The sequence below is a fragment of the Mus caroli genome, chromosome 15 (genome assembly GCF_900094665.2).
Source record: "Mus caroli chromosome 15, CAROLI_EIJ_v1.1, whole genome shotgun sequence".
Classification (NCBI taxonomy): domain Eukaryota; kingdom Metazoa; phylum Chordata; class Mammalia; order Rodentia; family Muridae; genus Mus; species Mus caroli.
The window spans coordinates 83,042,497-83,058,990 of NC_034584.1; the positions used below are offsets into that span (position 1 = coordinate 83,042,497).

The following is a 16,494-nucleotide window of genomic DNA, read 5'->3' on the forward strand; positions in this document are numbered from 1 at the left end:
TATTTGGGGTCGGTCACACAATGGCCCTGATGAAGTTCAAATCCAGATGTATTTCCAAATCCTCTCTTTGGTTCAGCAGACAATCCTAGCTCAGAGTTGAGTTGGGCTGTGCCCCTGTCGTTGCTGGACTTTCCCCATCTCAACCTCTTTAGGAAATGTCTGGTGCCAGCACCTCCCGTGTCTCCTCTTATAGCATTTCTCTGTATGGCAGGTACGACCCTGACCATATATGTAATGCCTCTGACAATGCTGGGCGCTACACATACAGTAAGCAGCCCCAGGTATGCAAGTGGAATCTGCAGAAACTAGCGGAAGCATTGGAGCCAGAACTGCCACTTGCGCTGGCTGAGGCCATTCTAAAAGAGGAGTTTGACCCTGAGTTCCAAAGGCACTACCTACAGAAGATGCGCAAAAAGCTGGGCCTTATTCGGGTGGAGAAGGAAGAAGATGGGACACTTGTGGCCAAACTTCTGGAGACCATGCATCTGACTGGTAAGCCACAACCCTGTCACTGTGGGAAAATACTTAGTGTTCTCCAAACTCAGTGGCACTGAAGGCAGTCCCGATTCCCAAACTGACATTCTGTCTGCTCTCACTACTCTCCATCTACCTCCCTGGTACCCCCGCTCTGATTTCTGTGAATTTGACCACTCCAGGGACCTCAGTAGAGGAACTCCATGGACTCGTGACTGGCTTATTTCATTCCACAGACGATCCCTGGGTTCTTCCATGTTGCAGCATGTGTCTGAACTTACCTCCATTTTTAATGCTGACTATCTAGTTGTATAGTAATGACCCCTCAGGGCTCGTTAGCTATTACATATAGTGCTGCTTTGAACATGTGTACAGTTATTGGCTTGGTGCGAGTCCCTGCTTTCAGTTCTTACAGCATAGTTTACTAGGTCACTGTTTAGCTTATCTCTGACAGCTCTGGTTTCCACACTGGATTGAGTAGAAGCAGCTGAGCATCTGCTTTGTTCCTGACTAGACTTAGAACTGCAGACTTGTCTGGAGACAGTCTAGCCCAGGCTGGCCTCCAACTGGTGCTCTTCTAGGTCTTCTAGCAGCCTCCTGAAGGCTGGGATTACATGCCCAGCTTGTTTTCTGCCTGTGTTAGCATAACCGCCTCAGCTTCTTGTTTTTGAGATTGAGTCTCTAGGTGGCTTTGGTTGTTCTAGAACTCAGCGTATACCAGACTGGCGTTGAGCTCAGAGATCTGCCTGTTGCTGGTATTAAGGGCATGTGCCCCACACACTACCTCAGCCTCGCTAGCTACTATTTGCATGGATTGTTTTTATCTTTTCATTTTCAACACACTCAGACCTAAAGCAGGCATTTTATAGACAGCAGTAAGGCTGAATTGCCCATCTGTCAACCAGCCTCTCCATTGCAGGGGCACAGAATTCATTTTCAACAAGTTTGTCTTCTGCAAGCCTTTTGTTTTGTTTTGAAGAGACCAGTTTGGCCTTGAAACTCAAGATCCACCTGCCTCTGCTGCCCAAGTCCTGCAGTTAAAGGGGATCACCACCACCACCGCTAAAAAAAATGAGGCTGGGCTGTAGTGGCACATGCCTCTAATCTCAGCTCTTGGGAGGCAGGAGCAGATCTCTGTAAGTTTGAGGTCATCTTGGTCTACAAAGTGAGTTCCAGGACAATCAGGTCTGCAGAAAGAAACCCTGTCTTAAGAAACCAAAAGGGGGAAAAAAAAGCATTGTGTAGGCTGGGCGTGGTGGCGCACACCTGTAATCCCAGCACTCGGAAGGCAGAGGCAGGTGGATTTCTGAGTTCGAGACCAGCCTGGTCAACAAAGTGAGTTCAGAACAGCCACGGCTACAGAGAAACCCTGTCTTGAAAAAAACTTCACTGTGTGCACGCTACAGTGTACATTGTAGAGGTGTAGAAGCAGGACACTTTGCAAAAACTCCGTTCTTTCATGCTATGGGTCTCCGAGATGAAGCCTGAGCCAGCATGAGTGGCAGCAAGCACCACTATCCATTAAGCAAACTCACCAGCCCGCATTTTGCACTTTTATATATTGCTCAAGAGCTGCAGTGAGGATTGTTGCTAGGTCAAGCTAATAGCCACAGTGTATCAGGCACATCTATGCCCGGACCAGAGGCAGGCACTGTGACTGAGGGTCCAGTGCTAGCCTTGTTTTTTGTGTCAATCCATTTTTCAGGTGACCTACAAAGGACTGGTAACAGATGTATAGAGCCTAAGGAAATGGGCTGGGGGAGTAACGGGGCCCAGCGTGTGCCTCCCGGGCACTGAGCAGCTCGTTTTTTAGGTGCTGACTTCACTAACACCTTCTGTGTTCTGAGCTCCTTCCCGGCTGACCTGTCGGACTCAGCAGAGTTCCTGAGCAGGCTGACCTCCCAGTGCGCCTCTCTGGAAGAACTAAGGCTCGCCTTCAGACCGCAGATGGATCCCCGGTAAGTACAACCTCAGAATTAGTTTTCAGAAGGGGAGCAGCAGGGAGGCTACAGAGTGCTTCCCGAGTGCACTGGGGGCCTGGCAGCCGCACCGCTCCTGGGCATGAAATGCAGTGAGGTGGCATTTCTGCACCACTGAGGACCAGGACACTAACTAGAAGAAAGCAGGACATAGGTGGACTGGACTGGAGATGCCAAGCAGACAGGCCTTCCCATGCTATCCTACAGGGTGTGCACACTATGCAGCGTGCTGCATTCAGCTAGGAAGAGATATGGCAAATGGTGGCTTACGGGCTTTCAAGTAACAACCCAGAGGCTGGTTATGAAAAAGGAGTTTAGTGGGGAAAGGAGCAGTAACCATCAAGAGGAAATGGCACTTAAGATCTGTAGAAACACCCGGGACAGATGGCCCCCTGGGTGGGGGTGTAGCAATTTGGAAGTTGCCTCAGCACCTGAGCTACTTCCCATGCCACCCTCCTTACAGGCAGCTCTCTATGATGCTGATGCTTGCACAGTCGAACCCACAGCTCTTTGCACTCATTGGTACTCAAGCCAATGTCACAAAGGAGCTAGAACGTGTGGAGCATCAGTCACGGCTAGAACAGCTGAGCCCCTCTGACCTGCAGAGCAAGAACAGAGACCACTGGGAAGCCTGGCTACAGGAATACAGGTAGGCAGTTCCCAGGGTCATTTGTACTGGCATCTTGACACAATGGCCACCTTAGAAGGGGCTGCAGATGGCCCTGAATTGGGGGCATGGAATTCTTAGTTGGAAAAACCAGCTAGGATTTTGATTCCAGAGACCGTCTCGACAAGGAGAAGGAGGGTGTTGGAGACACTGCTGCCTGGCAGGCAGAACGTGTACGCGTCATGCGTGCCAACAACCCCAAGTACGTCCTAAGGAACTATATTGCACAGAAAGCCATTGAAGCTGCTGAAAATGGAGACTTTTCAGAGGCAAGCACACACTACCTGTTATCCCTTCCTCTCATGGATATGTCGTTAAATAAGCTGCTCACCGAGTTCCTCTCACCTGTTCTCTAGGTGCGGCGTGTCCTGAAGCTGCTAGAGTCTCCTTACCACAGTGAAGAAGAGGCCACAGGCCCTGAAGCAGTGGCAAGGAGCACTGAGGAGCAATCTTCCTACAGTAGCAGGCCACCCCTCTGGGCAGCAGAACTCTGTGTAACATGATCCTCATAAAGGCCTCGGTGTCCTCCACTTGTCTGGAGTCTCCCGAGGCCTCCCCAGTGCTGCTGAGTTGCTGAGACCACTGGGATGCCTGTCCTCGGTCTCTCCATGACGGCAGAGGTCTCCAGTCAAAACCTGACCCATCTCTGTCTGATACTACCTTAGCAGTACTGCCCTGGCCTAACATTCAACATGCCCTCAGCACACAGTGCTTCATGCTAGGATATCAGTCTCATGTTTGTAAGTAATGCAAACAGGCCTAAATAAGTAAGCCTTGTGGCCCGTTTGTGCATTTTGCCCCAAAGGGCTGGGCGTCACACCTGTTGAATCTCCTGGCCTCTAAATAAAGCAGCTTCTTCAGGTCTATCTCTGGTCACTGCCTGGGCCTAGCCCCATCCAGGTAAACTGGGAATGCAGCCATGATCTGTCTGTCCTCAGGAGTCCTGGTAGTAGTTGTTGAAGTTGATGCGAAGCAGAAAGTCTTCCAGGTGGGGCTGATAGCCTCGGTTCACCAGCTTGGTCACTACTAGAAAGGCATCCAACTCTTAGGCTCCTGCCCGCCCTGGGCCTGGCCACCCCAGCAGCTCAGCTCAAAAGAAGGGCTTACCTTTGAAGAGGAAGTGGGAGTAGTACTTGAAGGTGCTGTAGGACTGCTGCATGAGGGGGAAGTTGGGGTGCTCGGCACCACGGGGGCCAGTGGCCGGGCCCCAGTTCTGAGAGATGAGCTGGCTTCGGAACTTGAGCACCAGGCTGAAGATGCTATGGATGATGTTCATGACTGGCGCTGCCTTCTCTGTCAGTAGGCCCCTGGTGGAGGGTAGAGCTGCTGGTATCTGCCCAGCCTGACCAGGGCACACCCAAGCCCAGGTGCCTGCCTGCCTGCCTCACCTGAAAACAGCCCTGTGCAGGTACTCGGCATGGGCCCGCTGAATCTCCTCTAGGTCACCCACCACAGCTAGACGGGCTCTGAACTCACACCAGCTGACATGCAGGATCTGGTTAGCAATGTAGCCCTGGATGACCTTCACAAAGTGCTGCATCTCATGCTTGAACAGCTGCAGCTGTCGGAACTGCACTGAGCCAGCCGTGTGGCTCACGAGGGCTGGGAAAGAACAAAGAGCTTAGCGGCAGCCTGAAGCCACACACATAGGACAGACGTGGGCCAGGCCTCACCTGTGCGCTTGAGGTGGAAGCAGATGTCTTTGAGTGTCCACATCATGAGCTTCAGCTGCAGCAGAAAGGAAAAGATGCCACTGTACTTGTTCAGGCAGCTCTCCGTGATAACAATGTTGAGGGGCCAGTCGACCTGTTCAGGAAGCCCTACTTAGTACATACAGCTTTCGGATACACCTCCCCTATACACCGTGGCAGGACACTGCTGACCTTGTACCTGAGCTCCAGGCAGCTCAGCACATCTGGGGCATTTGGGGCAAACACCTCAGGCAGGTACTTGAGAGCAAAAGACAGGTTGGAAGCATGCGGGGTGTCCCCGTGGAGGCTGTACTGCAGGGCCTTGCTCAGGATGCTGTTAAGGACCAGTGGGTTGAGCAGCTCTCCAGGCGTCTGCCCAGCCCCTAGCTAAGGAAGTCAAGAGAAAAAGGTTCAAGGAGCCCCAGGTTTGTGACCTGCCCCTCCCTACTTGCCCAGCAGCCCAAGTTCTGCCAGAGCAGCACCGTGTCACCATATTGCTAGGGACATGTTTGGGTGGGCCCGAGGCCAGCAGCCACCTGCATCCTACCCACAACACCTCTACTGGGCAGCCTGAGTCCAGCTGCATATCTTAGAGCTACCTTCTCAAAGAGCAAGTCACTAAGGGACTGAGCGAACTCTCCATCTTCCATCAGCAGGAAATGGCGCAGTGCCTCAAAGTGTGTCTCCAGGTGCAGCTCCACAAAGAAGTAGTCAACTGCGGCTTTGCTGACCAGGCTGACACTGGGGAGGGAGAGCTGGGGTTAGGGGGCAGGGCAGGCAGGAGAGGAATGGCAGGCTGCTGCAGTCGGGCGGGTGGAGGCACTCACTGGGCAGCCAGAGGCGCCATAAGGGAACGCTTCATAAGCACAGGCAACGTCAGCAGCTCGCTCAGCTGCACTGCACTCTCGTCTATTGCTGACTGAACTTGGGGGTCAACAGGGAAAGCAAAGGCCCGGGGAAGCATGTGGTGGACCAGGTGAGCAACAGGAGGTTCTGCTGTGGGAAACAAAACAGACTTGCTGAAGTTTAGGGATACCGCCCAGAGCACCCACAAGCTCCACTGTAACTGGCCCACTCACACATGGAATCATAGCTGTCCGGGTACTGCTCCAGGTGGTACAATTTTGTGAGGTCTGTCAAATAGGCTTGCTCCTTGCCCCAGCGTCTGGCCTCAGCTTCTGTGTTTGATACCTCATCACTAGGACCTGGGCTGCTGGGGACAGCTGTGTCTTCCTAAAAAGAGGCCAACCTCAAAGAACTGCATCCTTACACAGTACACAACTCTGCCCCCACCCCATTTTGCTTGTGCTAAAAAGGAAATGGGCATATGGAAACCCCATGGGGTGGCGTTCCATGCACACTCCTGACCTGTGAGCTTGAAGGCAAACATGGAGAAAGGTCTTCAGCATCCCTACTTCTCCCTGGACCTAAATAAACAGAAAATAATGGGTAGGAGGGCCATTAGTATCCAATGCCTGCTTGAGAAGACCTAGTGAGACTGGCCCAGAGAACCCCTCCAGTCCCCAACCCCACCCCAGCAGCAACTTGATCCAGGCTGACAGACAAGGATCACAAAGGACAGTGTGCCACTGCCTTTCCAGAATGCCACAGTCCCACCCTGACCAGCACCGCCCACTCTGACCTTTCTCTTCAGGGATGCCACTTTCCAGCATGCTAGGCTCAGCCACAAGGGTCTCGGTCTGTAGGCTACCTTCCTCTGTTCTGCCAGAGCCAGAACACACAGTAGGCTTCGTTTCTTCAGGTAGCTGTGGCCCACATTCTAGAGCAGGGCTCTGTGCTTCCACACCAAGCACTGCCTCAGACACATGAGCAGGGGGACACTGATGGGGCTTGAGGTCAGCCTCAGCTTCTGGCAAGGGCTCCTCCAGAATCAAGGGAGGCTGGGCACATCCACGTTGCTGAAGATCCATATCTGATACATTTTCCCCAATCCTAATACTGGCCTCTGACACATGCCCGTGGACATTCCACCGCGGCCGAGCAGGAGTCACGTCTGATACATTCTCCCCTACCTTGATGCTGGCATCTGACACATGCCCATGGACATTCCACCGTGGCCGAGAAGGAGTCACGTCTGATACATTCTCCCCTACCTTGATGCTGGCATCTGACACATGCCCGTGGACATTCCACCGTGGCCGAGAAGGAGTCACGTCTGATACATTCTCCCCTACCTTGATGCTGGCATCTGACACATGTCCATGAATGTTCCACCGTGGCCGAGAAGGAGCCACATCTGACACATTCTCCCCTATCTTAATGCTAGCCTCTGATACATGTCCGTGGACATTCCACCGTGGCCTAGAAGGAGCCACTTCGGCCATATTCTCCCCAACTCCAATGCTGGCCTCTGACACATGGCCATGGACATTCCACCGTGGCCGAGGAAGAGCCACATCTGACATATAATCCCCCACCTTGATGTTGGCATCTGACACGTGTCTGGAAATGCTAAGTTGCTGACAAGGAGCCATTCCAGAAGCATGGCTCTCTGTAGAGACAGTAGTCTCTGACATGTGTTCAAGGAGCTGGTCCACAGGCTGGAGGCTCCCCTCCACAGGAGTGGCATGACTGAGTGGATGTGGGCAAGGCAAAGTCTCTTGTATATCATGGATACAAGAATCTACTTTTGTGGGCACATCCCCCAGTAGATGCTGTTTGTCACTGTCCACACTATTCTGAACATCCTGGAAGGGTCCTGGTGAGAGGGAGGTAGCCATAGCTGGCCTCAGTATGGTATTGAAATCATACTCTGACTGGGTAGGCTGGGGGCCCCCTGCTGTGAGTGCCGCTGGCCCAGGGGTTACAGGGGATAGGTCTGAGCAGATGGTCTGCAGAGCCACCTCTAAAAAGGGAGCGCCACTGTTCTCCATAGGCTGTTCCTCTTCAGAGTCCATGGGCAGAAAGTCTGTGATGCTGAGACCAGTCGAGAATGGCCCAGCTCCAGAATCATCAGCTCCCTCTGCGGCAGACTTGGGGACTGAGGGTGTCGATGCACACGGTAGGCTTGAACAATCCCAATGCAGCTCTGTGGACCCCGGATCACAGCTATGGCCTTCCCCTGCATGCTCAGGACCTGGAGATGTGACCTGAAACACATATCGAATCCCTCCAGTCATTCAACCCCGACTCCCCAGGGTGAGCTCAGTAACAGCAGCTGACACCTACTGAGTGCAGAGACCCAGCAGGACCCCATGCTCCCACTGGAGCTTATTACCTGAGAGCCTGTGGATGGGAACACACTCGGCAGCTCCTGGGGCTGCTGAGCCTCCATGTCTCTCAGCATCTCCTGAAATTCAAACCAACAGGAAGAGAGAGAGAGAGAGAGAGAGAGAGAGAAGCTCTGTGGAGAGAGCAGCAGGGCCAGCACACACCGCTGGCACCTTTACACAGCACCACCCACCCATCACATATGCCACTGCCCTGCTGCCCACTCACACCGTCCAGGTCTGGCTGGAAGCCTGAGCCACAGCAAGTGCCATCTGTCCCCTTATGCAACAGGATGACAGGGTATGTAACTAGGTGCAAGGGCTGGCAGCTAACACTACAGCCATACCTGAATGCACTTCTGGTCTTCTAGGAGAAAACGAAGTCGTGCGCTTTCCAGTCGATGCCTTTGGATTCTCCACAGAGCCTTCTGCTCTCGACGAGCTGCCTCTGCAGACAACTTGCTATAATGGTCAACCAGCGCCTGCCTGAAGCCACATGCAGAGAGGACATGGTCACTACAACCTCTCCAAGCAGACTCCCTCCCCAGACTCCTGTCCCCCACCTTCCCACAACAGACTGGGGGTGGGGGTTACTGCCCACAGGCTGAAAGGCTCTAATGGACAGATGCCCACATGGGACTTGGCAACTGTCTGTTGAACAAACAAAGAAAAATGTACATTATGCCCTGGGACAAGAGAATAAACAGTGGCTAAGGGCCAGCCCTCTCCAACCAGGCTCCATTTTCTTTACGGGAAGTAGACATCTCCCCATTCTCCAAGTTCAAACTGAAGAGAACTGGAGACTGACAAAAAAAAAAAAAAAAAAAAAAAAAGCAAAACCCAGGGATTCCGAGCCTCTAACTACTGGGCATCTAAGCCCAGTCTTCAATTTGTCGAGCCACAACCCAAAAACATGGCTCTCTATGCCTGGTTTTCCTCTTAAGAGAATAGAGCATCTACTCACATGTGTGTGCACATATCTAGCACATGCAAGAGGCAAACCCATTTGCTCTGTAAATATTATCTAAGGCTGGAACAGTTGAACTCCCAAGAACATCATGCACGATGTAGCCAGTCCCCCCTGTAAAGGCCTTCCACGGAAACAATGAGCCTGTTTCTAGGACAAGCTAACGGTGCAAAGAGGAAACAGACTCAAGAACCAGGCCAGCTTAGTGACCATTGCTCTGCGAGGCCGGGAACAGGTTTGGAATAGAAAGCAAAGCAAAGGTGTTTAAGATGAGCAGAGCAGGCACCTGTAATCCCAGCACTAGGAAGGCTGAGACAGGAGGACTGCGGGCCACACAGCAACATCTTGGGGCTGTAGCTCAGTGGTAGAGTGCTTACTTGCATTACAAGGTCCAAAGTTGGCACCATAGCATATAAAAATATTACTACACACTAATAATAAATAACATTAGCAGACAGTCAGGACATCAAATACACTGTATGTATTAGGACTGGATCCCAGAGCACAACCTAAGAGCTCTAACCCCTTAGCTCAGGACAGCATCCTGGTCTAGCAGACTAGTCTTTCTGCCTTGACATATGTCTGATTTTTCAGATTAAAAACTAAAATAACAAGTTAGGGATGTTGCTCACTGGTAGAGCACTTGCCTAGCAACATTGGGACAGTAAAATGACCATCACTAGGTTTAAACCAGCACCACGGAACCTGCAGCCATACAGCCCTACCTGGCCTTCCTCTCCAGCTCTTCCTCTAGGGCCTTTAGCCTCTTCTCCCGGTCACGGAGCTCACGGGCATAGCTGAAGTCATCATCTAGCTCTTCTTGTCTGGCTGCCAGGCGTCGCTACACAACACACACAGTCTCACTGCCAAATCAAATCAAGGACTCCAGGAGCCAGAACCACCCAGAGCCCAGACCACCCACCTCCTGATCCTTCACAAACTGTTCCTTCAGTCGCTGAAACTGCTCTCGCTTCCGGGTGTCCAGAGCAATCTGTTCTGCCATCTGCCGGTCTTCAGGAGAAGGTGAGAGGCATAAGTGGTGAAGAGCCCAGCACAGGCCCCAGCACAGAGAGGAAAGACCTGGACCTGCACTTACCACTCAGCTCACTCAGGACCCTGGACGCGGCTTCCCGGGCATGGACAATTAGTTCTTGTTTTGCAATTTCCATACGTAATTCCTAAAGACAATAAACAAATCATCTTAACACCCTGTCCCTTCCCCTAGGATAGTGTGGAGACAACTGGCTATCCAAAACAACATGCTTCTGGTCAGTGTTAACAGATACACTTCCCAAAACCACAGAATGTTCACAGCTGATGATGCTTCAACCACAGGATAGGAGGACAGAGAGACCTCTGGCTTAAGAGTGACAGGAAGTGACTGTGTACCCACAGATAAATGAAGGGCTCATGAGCATTCCTGCTCCTCAATCTGTCCTTGCCTGGGTCTCTCCTGATGCCCATTAGACACCAAGCCAAGACAAAGTTGTTGAGATTGGCCCTGGCCAGTCACTAATCTCTCCTCCTGGAGTCTACTGCAGCATTAGGGTGCTGCTTCTAGGCACACACTCAGTATTTGTAAATGCTACTCAGGTAGAGGAATTTTAGGCCTTGCTGCCCAGAATTTCCAAATGTTGGTAAAACCTGGAGTGCAGGCAAGGTTACCCACCTAAAAAAAGAAACCTGTCATCAGATTTGTTCCGATTTTCCTTGACACACACCAAGCAGCTTGGGTGTCCTAAGCTAGACCTATTACCAGGACAGAAACACCAGAAAAGACACTGTGCCTGACTGCCCACACCCTGTCCACTCTGCCTGACTGCCCACATCCAGTACTTCTTGCTCCTCAGTCTGCCTGACAGCTGTCCACATGGGCCCACCCCTGGGGTAAGGGAGCTCCATCAGCCCAGACCCTCCGAAGTGAAGGGAAAGTAAAAGTACAGAGAAAGCCCAAAGCCCTGCATCCAAGCACCTTTTCCTCCTTGCTGATACAGCTATGACGTGCGACTCTCTCCATCCGCCCAACATAGACAGCACAGTCCTTCTCAATCTCCTTCAGTTCCTCAAGAGAGAAAATCACCGAGATCCGAGGGACAGGGACATCAGACCAACAAAGGTAATGCTGCCAAAAAGGAAGGACTTCAATGACTACATAGCCAAGGCTAGAAACAAGACCCAAGCACTGCCTTGCTACTGAGTCTTCAGTGATGGATACAGACAGCCATTTTTTTTTCCTTGAAAATTTTATTCCTAAATCTGGGGGTAGCTGAAACCCTTGATGGCTCCACAGAACAAGTATCCCAAAATGGAAATACCATGTATGGGGCCACCTACAGCAGAGGTGGGCTCAGAAACTAAGGGGCACCATGTGATCGGTCTCATCTCTCAGGCAGAAGACTATGGTGGCAAACACACCAGCACCTAACTCAGGCTCAGTCCCTGGTCAGACCTAGCCTCCATGCTACACAAGCCCCTCCTCCAGCCCCCACAGCCGGCAGGACCCTCTCACCCGGGGACAGCAGAGCTTCAGTAGGTTGATGGTCTTCCCACAGACATACACATCATGAGCAATGTGCTTCAAGAATACAGGAACACAGTCCTCTACCTCTTTGGAAATGAGCACGTAGCCATGGGTCCAGTAAAACTTGTCTGGACAGAACATGAATAGAAAATGATGATCTGCAGTTATAATGGCCCTGACCCCAGGCAGGAGGCATGCCAGGTTAGACTATATTAAATGTAGGTTTACTGGGAAGTAGCGCTCAGGTTAGTTCCCTGGCCCCAAGGAAGAAAGCCAGAGAAGTCATCATGGGGAGGGAAAGAGGGGCGAGGGGGAGAGAGAAAAAGAAAGAGCATGCAGTGAGAGAGAGCGAAGCGAGTGGGGAGACCAGAATGTCTGGATCGCATAAGGAAGAACCTCTGGAGGAAGGGCAGCCCAGGCCGAGCTGGAAAGTTCAGGGTGTGCCAGGTAGGGACTGAGGGATGCTGGGAGAATCTGGAGACCAGGTCTGCTTTGAAATGTAGTGTCCCTTGTCCTGGGGGTCCAAAACCTGATAGGCACAGCCTAGAAGTCGGTAGGTACCTACCTCTGAAGCTGAGGTACTCATGGTTAACTTGGATCATGAACTCTCCATAAACATCTCTGAAGACTCCACTGTACACCCAATCGTGGATGAACCTACAGGGTAATGGAACACAGGAGGGTGGGGGTGGGGTGGGGGGTGGGGGAAAAAGGAGAGCTAGGCAAGTACGGAGTCTGTGAGGCTAGTGTGGCCAGTCCCCAGAGTAGAATGAGAAAGACACTACCAGCTATGGGTGTGTAGGGTCTCCTACCTGGTAGGTCCTTTATCAGCGTGCTGCTCCAGCACATTCAGTACATCTTGGATAACAGGAGACTCAGATACATATCTGGTCTGAGTGCAGCCTTCCTCCACCCACTATAGGGAGAGCAGGTATGGCCAGTACAGTCCTCTCACCACCTACCGTGTGTAGGGCTCACAGCTGGTCTTCAGGAGGGACAGCAACACGGGATAGTGCTCATTACTGCAGTTATCCAGTGCTTCCTGGTAGAGGTAGGACAGAAGCTTCACCCCCTACAAACAGTGAGAAGAAGCAGGATGGGTGCACAGCCACTCTAACACTTGGCACATGCCTGTCTAGGCAATATGGCTAACAGACCACACCACCACACTTGACAAGAATGCACAAGTTAATGGAGGCCTGCAAGCTCACACTGGAGGAAAGAAGGGAGGACTCACAGTGGGGAACACAGCCCTGGGTTCTCCACTGGTCGCCAGGGATACAGTGCCAACACCACAAAGCTCAGCCAAGTACCTGGACACAGAAACTGGATCAGATCAAGTGACAAGAGCTCAGGGTCCCAAGGACCAGATCAGACTGAGCAAGCTAAATGTTCATGTTCCCTTAAGTGACTGGTCTACAGTCTTTGAAAACTACCTGTACCCACAACACAGCAGATCTTAGACCCCAATAGAGCCCTGCCCAGCACTGTTTTCTGTGCTGTCCTCCCAGATGGCACTGACACATCCACACTCAATGGTGGGCTCACCTCCACGCCTCTGCACCTCATCCTTGACTCCTTAGCTCCACATTTATGGGACCATATGAAACCTCTGCCTTGTTACCACCTTGTCAGACTACAATGAGCACCAATTCCCCTCATGAACCCTCACCCTCTCTACCCACATGACCCCCCAATTCCTTGCTGCCTGATACATCTCCTCCCATATTATCTGCCACCCCCAACTTCTCTCAGTGGCTAGCAGCTGCCAAGAGACACCATGGCTGTTTACCAATGAGCTCCCATGTGTCAAAGGCTGTCTACTGCCTTTCCTCCCAAGCAGCACGATTGGGGCAGAAAGCCCTGGGCCCAGCAAGGCCACTGTCGCAAACAGATGGAAGACAAACTCATTATATGGCACAGTGAGCAGTTGTGCACGGACTGTTCTTCTAGGCCCTCCTTGACAGGGAGCAGACCTGGCTCTTCACTGCCCTGAAAGCCCACGTCTGCTCCTGAGGCCCATGCAAGGCCACTGTGCCAAGATTCACCTGAGCTGCCGGCCCAGCTTCTTGAAGAGAAAGCCAATGGTGAGGAGACTGAGGGTGGGTGGAGTGGAGAGCACACAGGCACGGTAATACTGCAAGTACCTCCTTAGGCCACTGGTGAAGGCCTGTGGAAAAGGAGGAGGAGAAAGGCACTGGGACATGGAGGCAGTCATTACTCAGAGCTTGGAGGGACACACCCAGGCTGGAAAGCAGAGCGGTGCTTCCATGCCATAGCCTGGCGGCCCCACTTTCCAAGCAGGGGAAACGATGGCTTAAGCCCAGCTGCGAGCAAGGTGCTTTACTAGAAGATACAGGGTAGGATGAGGGAGCTGCCAGATACAGCGTTGCCTCCTTGCGTCAGACTGAGACAGACTCACCCGGGAACAATCCTGACCTTGGCCTGTCTTGCCTACATAACAGGAAACCAGCAACCACAGCCTCACCTCCCATGGATTCCCTCAGACCCATTCTATACCATCTGCAGCCTCTGGTCCTCTTGGGGAGTCCACTCCCTGTTCCTCTGGCCAGAGGGTTTTCCCATGCAGCTCCTAATGTTCCTGAAACCTATGTGGCTACTGACTTACCGCACATCAGAGCTTGGAGGAAACAGCTCCTGCAAAACTGCACCCTGCACCCATCTCTCCCTGATAGCTGCCCATGTTTTCTACACGACACTCTGCTAATCTGTCCTCACCTGCCCAGGCTGCCCAGATCCTGTAACAGTCTACCAGCACACAAGCCAGCTGCAAATCTTTCAATAAACAGAAAACCCTGGGTACCTCAAGAATCAACTTAAAACAGGAGATCCATCTTGCTACATACCATATAAGACAGTAGGGCTTATGGAGAGCAGGTAGCCTGTACTGGCTTACCCACCTCATAGCACTTGGTCCTTGCCCTCAAATTCCCTAACTGTTCACACCTGCCTCCCTCTGTGCCTTTGCCCAAACAAAACTGACACAAGTGAGACAATCTCAAGTCACCCAGCTTCTTTAGAGGTTTGGACTCAGGGGTTCTGACCTCTAATTCTGTACCCTTGATTCTTTTGTGAAGGTACATGGTCCTCCAAAGGCATACCTGGAAAACAAGGCCTCTGCTGCACAAGGAGCCTACAACAGGTTGCAGAGAGAAATGGCTCAGCCGTGTATAACAGGTTCCATACTCCGCCACCTCTGAGAGGATGCTGCTGATGCTTTCAGGAGATGCACCTGACACATGCACACCCGGCTCCACGACAAAGGCTTGAGTCGGCTACAGGGCAGAGGGAAGGGGTTAGAGGTCACACACCAAGACCCTACTGTGGTGCCATTTCTCTCCACCATGTTCCCACCTGCCACACAAAACTCCCAAATTTCCCCCAAGTTCAAGACACACAAACAGAATGATCTGAAACCAAAACACAAGCCAAGGGGCTGGCAAGATGGCTCAGCAGTAAGAGAATATCTATGTATTTCCCCTTCAGAGGACCTGAGCTTGACCCCCAGTGTTAACGTTGGGTAGTTGATAACCACCATTAAGCTCTACTCCAGGGAATCTGATGCCCTCTTCTGGTCCCCACAGGTACCTGTACTCATGTGCATATGCTGACACAGAAACACACATCCTATGTGTGCTGCACATGCTTTAATCCCAGCATTAGAGAGGCAGAGGAAGGCAAATCTCTGATGTGGCAACAACCTGGTCTACAAAGTAGCCCTAGAGTAACCCTGTGTCCAAAAAAAAAAAGCAGAGAGAGAGAGAGAGAGAGAGAGAGAGAGAGAGAGAGAGATAGATCACTGTTCCAAAAGACCGGAGTTCAGTTCCAAGCACCAATATCATGTGGCTGACAAGTGCCTGCAACTCTAGTTCTTCTGCTCTCCAGACATTGTGGTCATGCGCACAAACCTACATCCAGATACAGACATACACACATAATTTTTAAAATTAAAAAAAAAAAAAAAGAAACACACATAGACAGTTTTCTTGGAAGGTGCCTGCTAAACCTCAGGTACTGCTCCACTGATTGTGTCCAAAAACAAACACTCAGAGTCTTGCCATGGCAAACTCCCTACAGTATGGTTAAAGCTGTGGAGGACAGAAGTAACCTCGCAGGTCTTGGTACAACCAGAAAAAATTAGGTACATTGGAAACAACATTCCGAACAAAAGTACTAACAGTAAATGGCTATCCTGTAAAAGATACATCAACATCCACACTGTCCACCTTAAGAAATCACAAAAAGAAGGCTCGAGAGATGGCTAGCAGTTAAAAGCACTGGCTGCTCTTCCAGAGGACTCAAGTTCAATTCCCAGCACCCACAAACAGCTCACAAACTTTCCAAACTAGGAAAACAGAAAACAAACAAATGATTATAAACTGGGCATTATGCGCATCCCTGTAATCCCAGCAGAGTCCAGCCTGTCCTACACAGAAACTTATCTCAAAAAGAACAATTATTGCTGGGCATGGTGGACTCCTTTAATCTCACCACATGGAAAGCAGAAGTGGATAGATCTCTCTGTGAGTTCGAGGCCAGCCTGGTTTAGAGAATTCCAGTACATCAAGGGCTGTTACAAAGAGGAACCCTGTCTCAAAAAAAAAAAAAAAAATGTTGTAAGAAAAAATATGGAGCAGTGAGATGACTCAGTGGGAGTACTGGCCCATTTTTATGTCAACTTGACATAGGCTAAAGTAATTTCAGAAGAAGGAACCTCAGCTGAGAAAATGTCCCCATCAGACTGGCCTGTGGGTGCATCTTCTTGATTGATGTGGGAGGACCCAGGTCATTGAGGGCAGCAGCACCCCTGGGTAGGTGGTCCTAGGTGGTGTAAGAAAGCAGGGTGTGCCGGGCGTGGTGGCGCACGCCTTTAATCCCAGCACTCGGGAGGCAGAGGCAGGCGGATTTCTGAGTTCGAGGCCAGCCTGGTCTACAAAGTGAGTG

General features: G+C 51.5%; 2 protein-coding genes across 3 annotated transcripts in view; one reads left to right on the plus strand and one right to left on the minus strand.

The window, feature by feature from the left end:
- Positions 1 to 3,984, plus strand: part of Selenoo (selenoprotein O) — an 11,875-nt gene extending 7,891 nt beyond the window's left edge. The window contains exons 5-9 of the mRNA XM_021183056.2: positions 212 to 492; positions 2,288 to 2,432; positions 2,917 to 3,102; positions 3,233 to 3,389; positions 3,477 to 3,984. Coding sequence (XP_021038715.1) covers positions 212 to 492; positions 2,288 to 2,432; positions 2,917 to 3,102; positions 3,233 to 3,389; positions 3,477 to 3,623 — 916 coding nt within the window. The 3' untranslated portion in view covers positions 3,624 to 3,984. The remainder of the gene's footprint in view (positions 1 to 211; positions 493 to 2,287; positions 2,433 to 2,916; positions 3,103 to 3,232; positions 3,390 to 3,476) is intronic.
- The window catches only part of Tubgcp6 (tubulin gamma complex associated protein 6), a 24,320-nt gene continuing 10,578 nt past the window's right edge, over positions 2,753 to 16,494 (minus strand). Inside the window, exons 4-25 of one of the 2 annotated variants that reach the window (XM_021183055.2) lie at positions 14,652 to 14,825; positions 13,578 to 13,699; positions 12,767 to 12,842; positions 12,492 to 12,601; positions 12,095 to 12,186; positions 11,518 to 11,657; positions 10,981 to 11,130; positions 10,105 to 10,186; positions 9,931 to 10,019; positions 9,734 to 9,849; positions 8,389 to 8,527; positions 8,050 to 8,121; positions 6,454 to 7,921; positions 6,180 to 6,238; positions 5,891 to 6,044; positions 5,639 to 5,807; positions 5,411 to 5,552; positions 5,004 to 5,198; positions 4,794 to 4,926; positions 4,509 to 4,722; positions 4,228 to 4,427; positions 2,753 to 4,146 (exon numbers count right to left, since the gene is read on the minus strand). In XM_021183055.2, coding sequence (XP_021038714.1) covers positions 4,055 to 4,146; positions 4,228 to 4,427; positions 4,509 to 4,722; positions 4,794 to 4,926; positions 5,004 to 5,198; positions 5,411 to 5,552; positions 5,639 to 5,807; positions 5,891 to 6,044; positions 6,180 to 6,238; positions 6,454 to 7,921; positions 8,050 to 8,121; positions 8,389 to 8,527; positions 9,734 to 9,849; positions 9,931 to 10,019; positions 10,105 to 10,186; positions 10,981 to 11,130; positions 11,518 to 11,657; positions 12,095 to 12,186; positions 12,492 to 12,601; positions 12,767 to 12,842; positions 13,578 to 13,699; positions 14,652 to 14,825 — 4,188 coding nt within the window. In that variant the 3' untranslated portion in view covers positions 2,753 to 4,054. Of the gene's footprint in view, positions 4,147 to 4,227; positions 4,428 to 4,508; positions 4,723 to 4,793; positions 4,927 to 5,003; positions 5,199 to 5,410; positions 5,553 to 5,638; positions 5,808 to 5,890; positions 6,045 to 6,179; positions 6,239 to 6,453; positions 7,922 to 8,049; positions 8,122 to 8,388; positions 8,528 to 9,733; positions 9,850 to 9,930; positions 10,020 to 10,104; positions 10,187 to 10,980; positions 11,131 to 11,517; positions 11,658 to 12,094; positions 12,187 to 12,491; positions 12,602 to 12,766; positions 12,843 to 13,577; positions 13,700 to 14,651; positions 14,826 to 16,494 lie in introns of those variants that run through there. The other variant, XM_029469727.1, reaches the window with a different exon arrangement.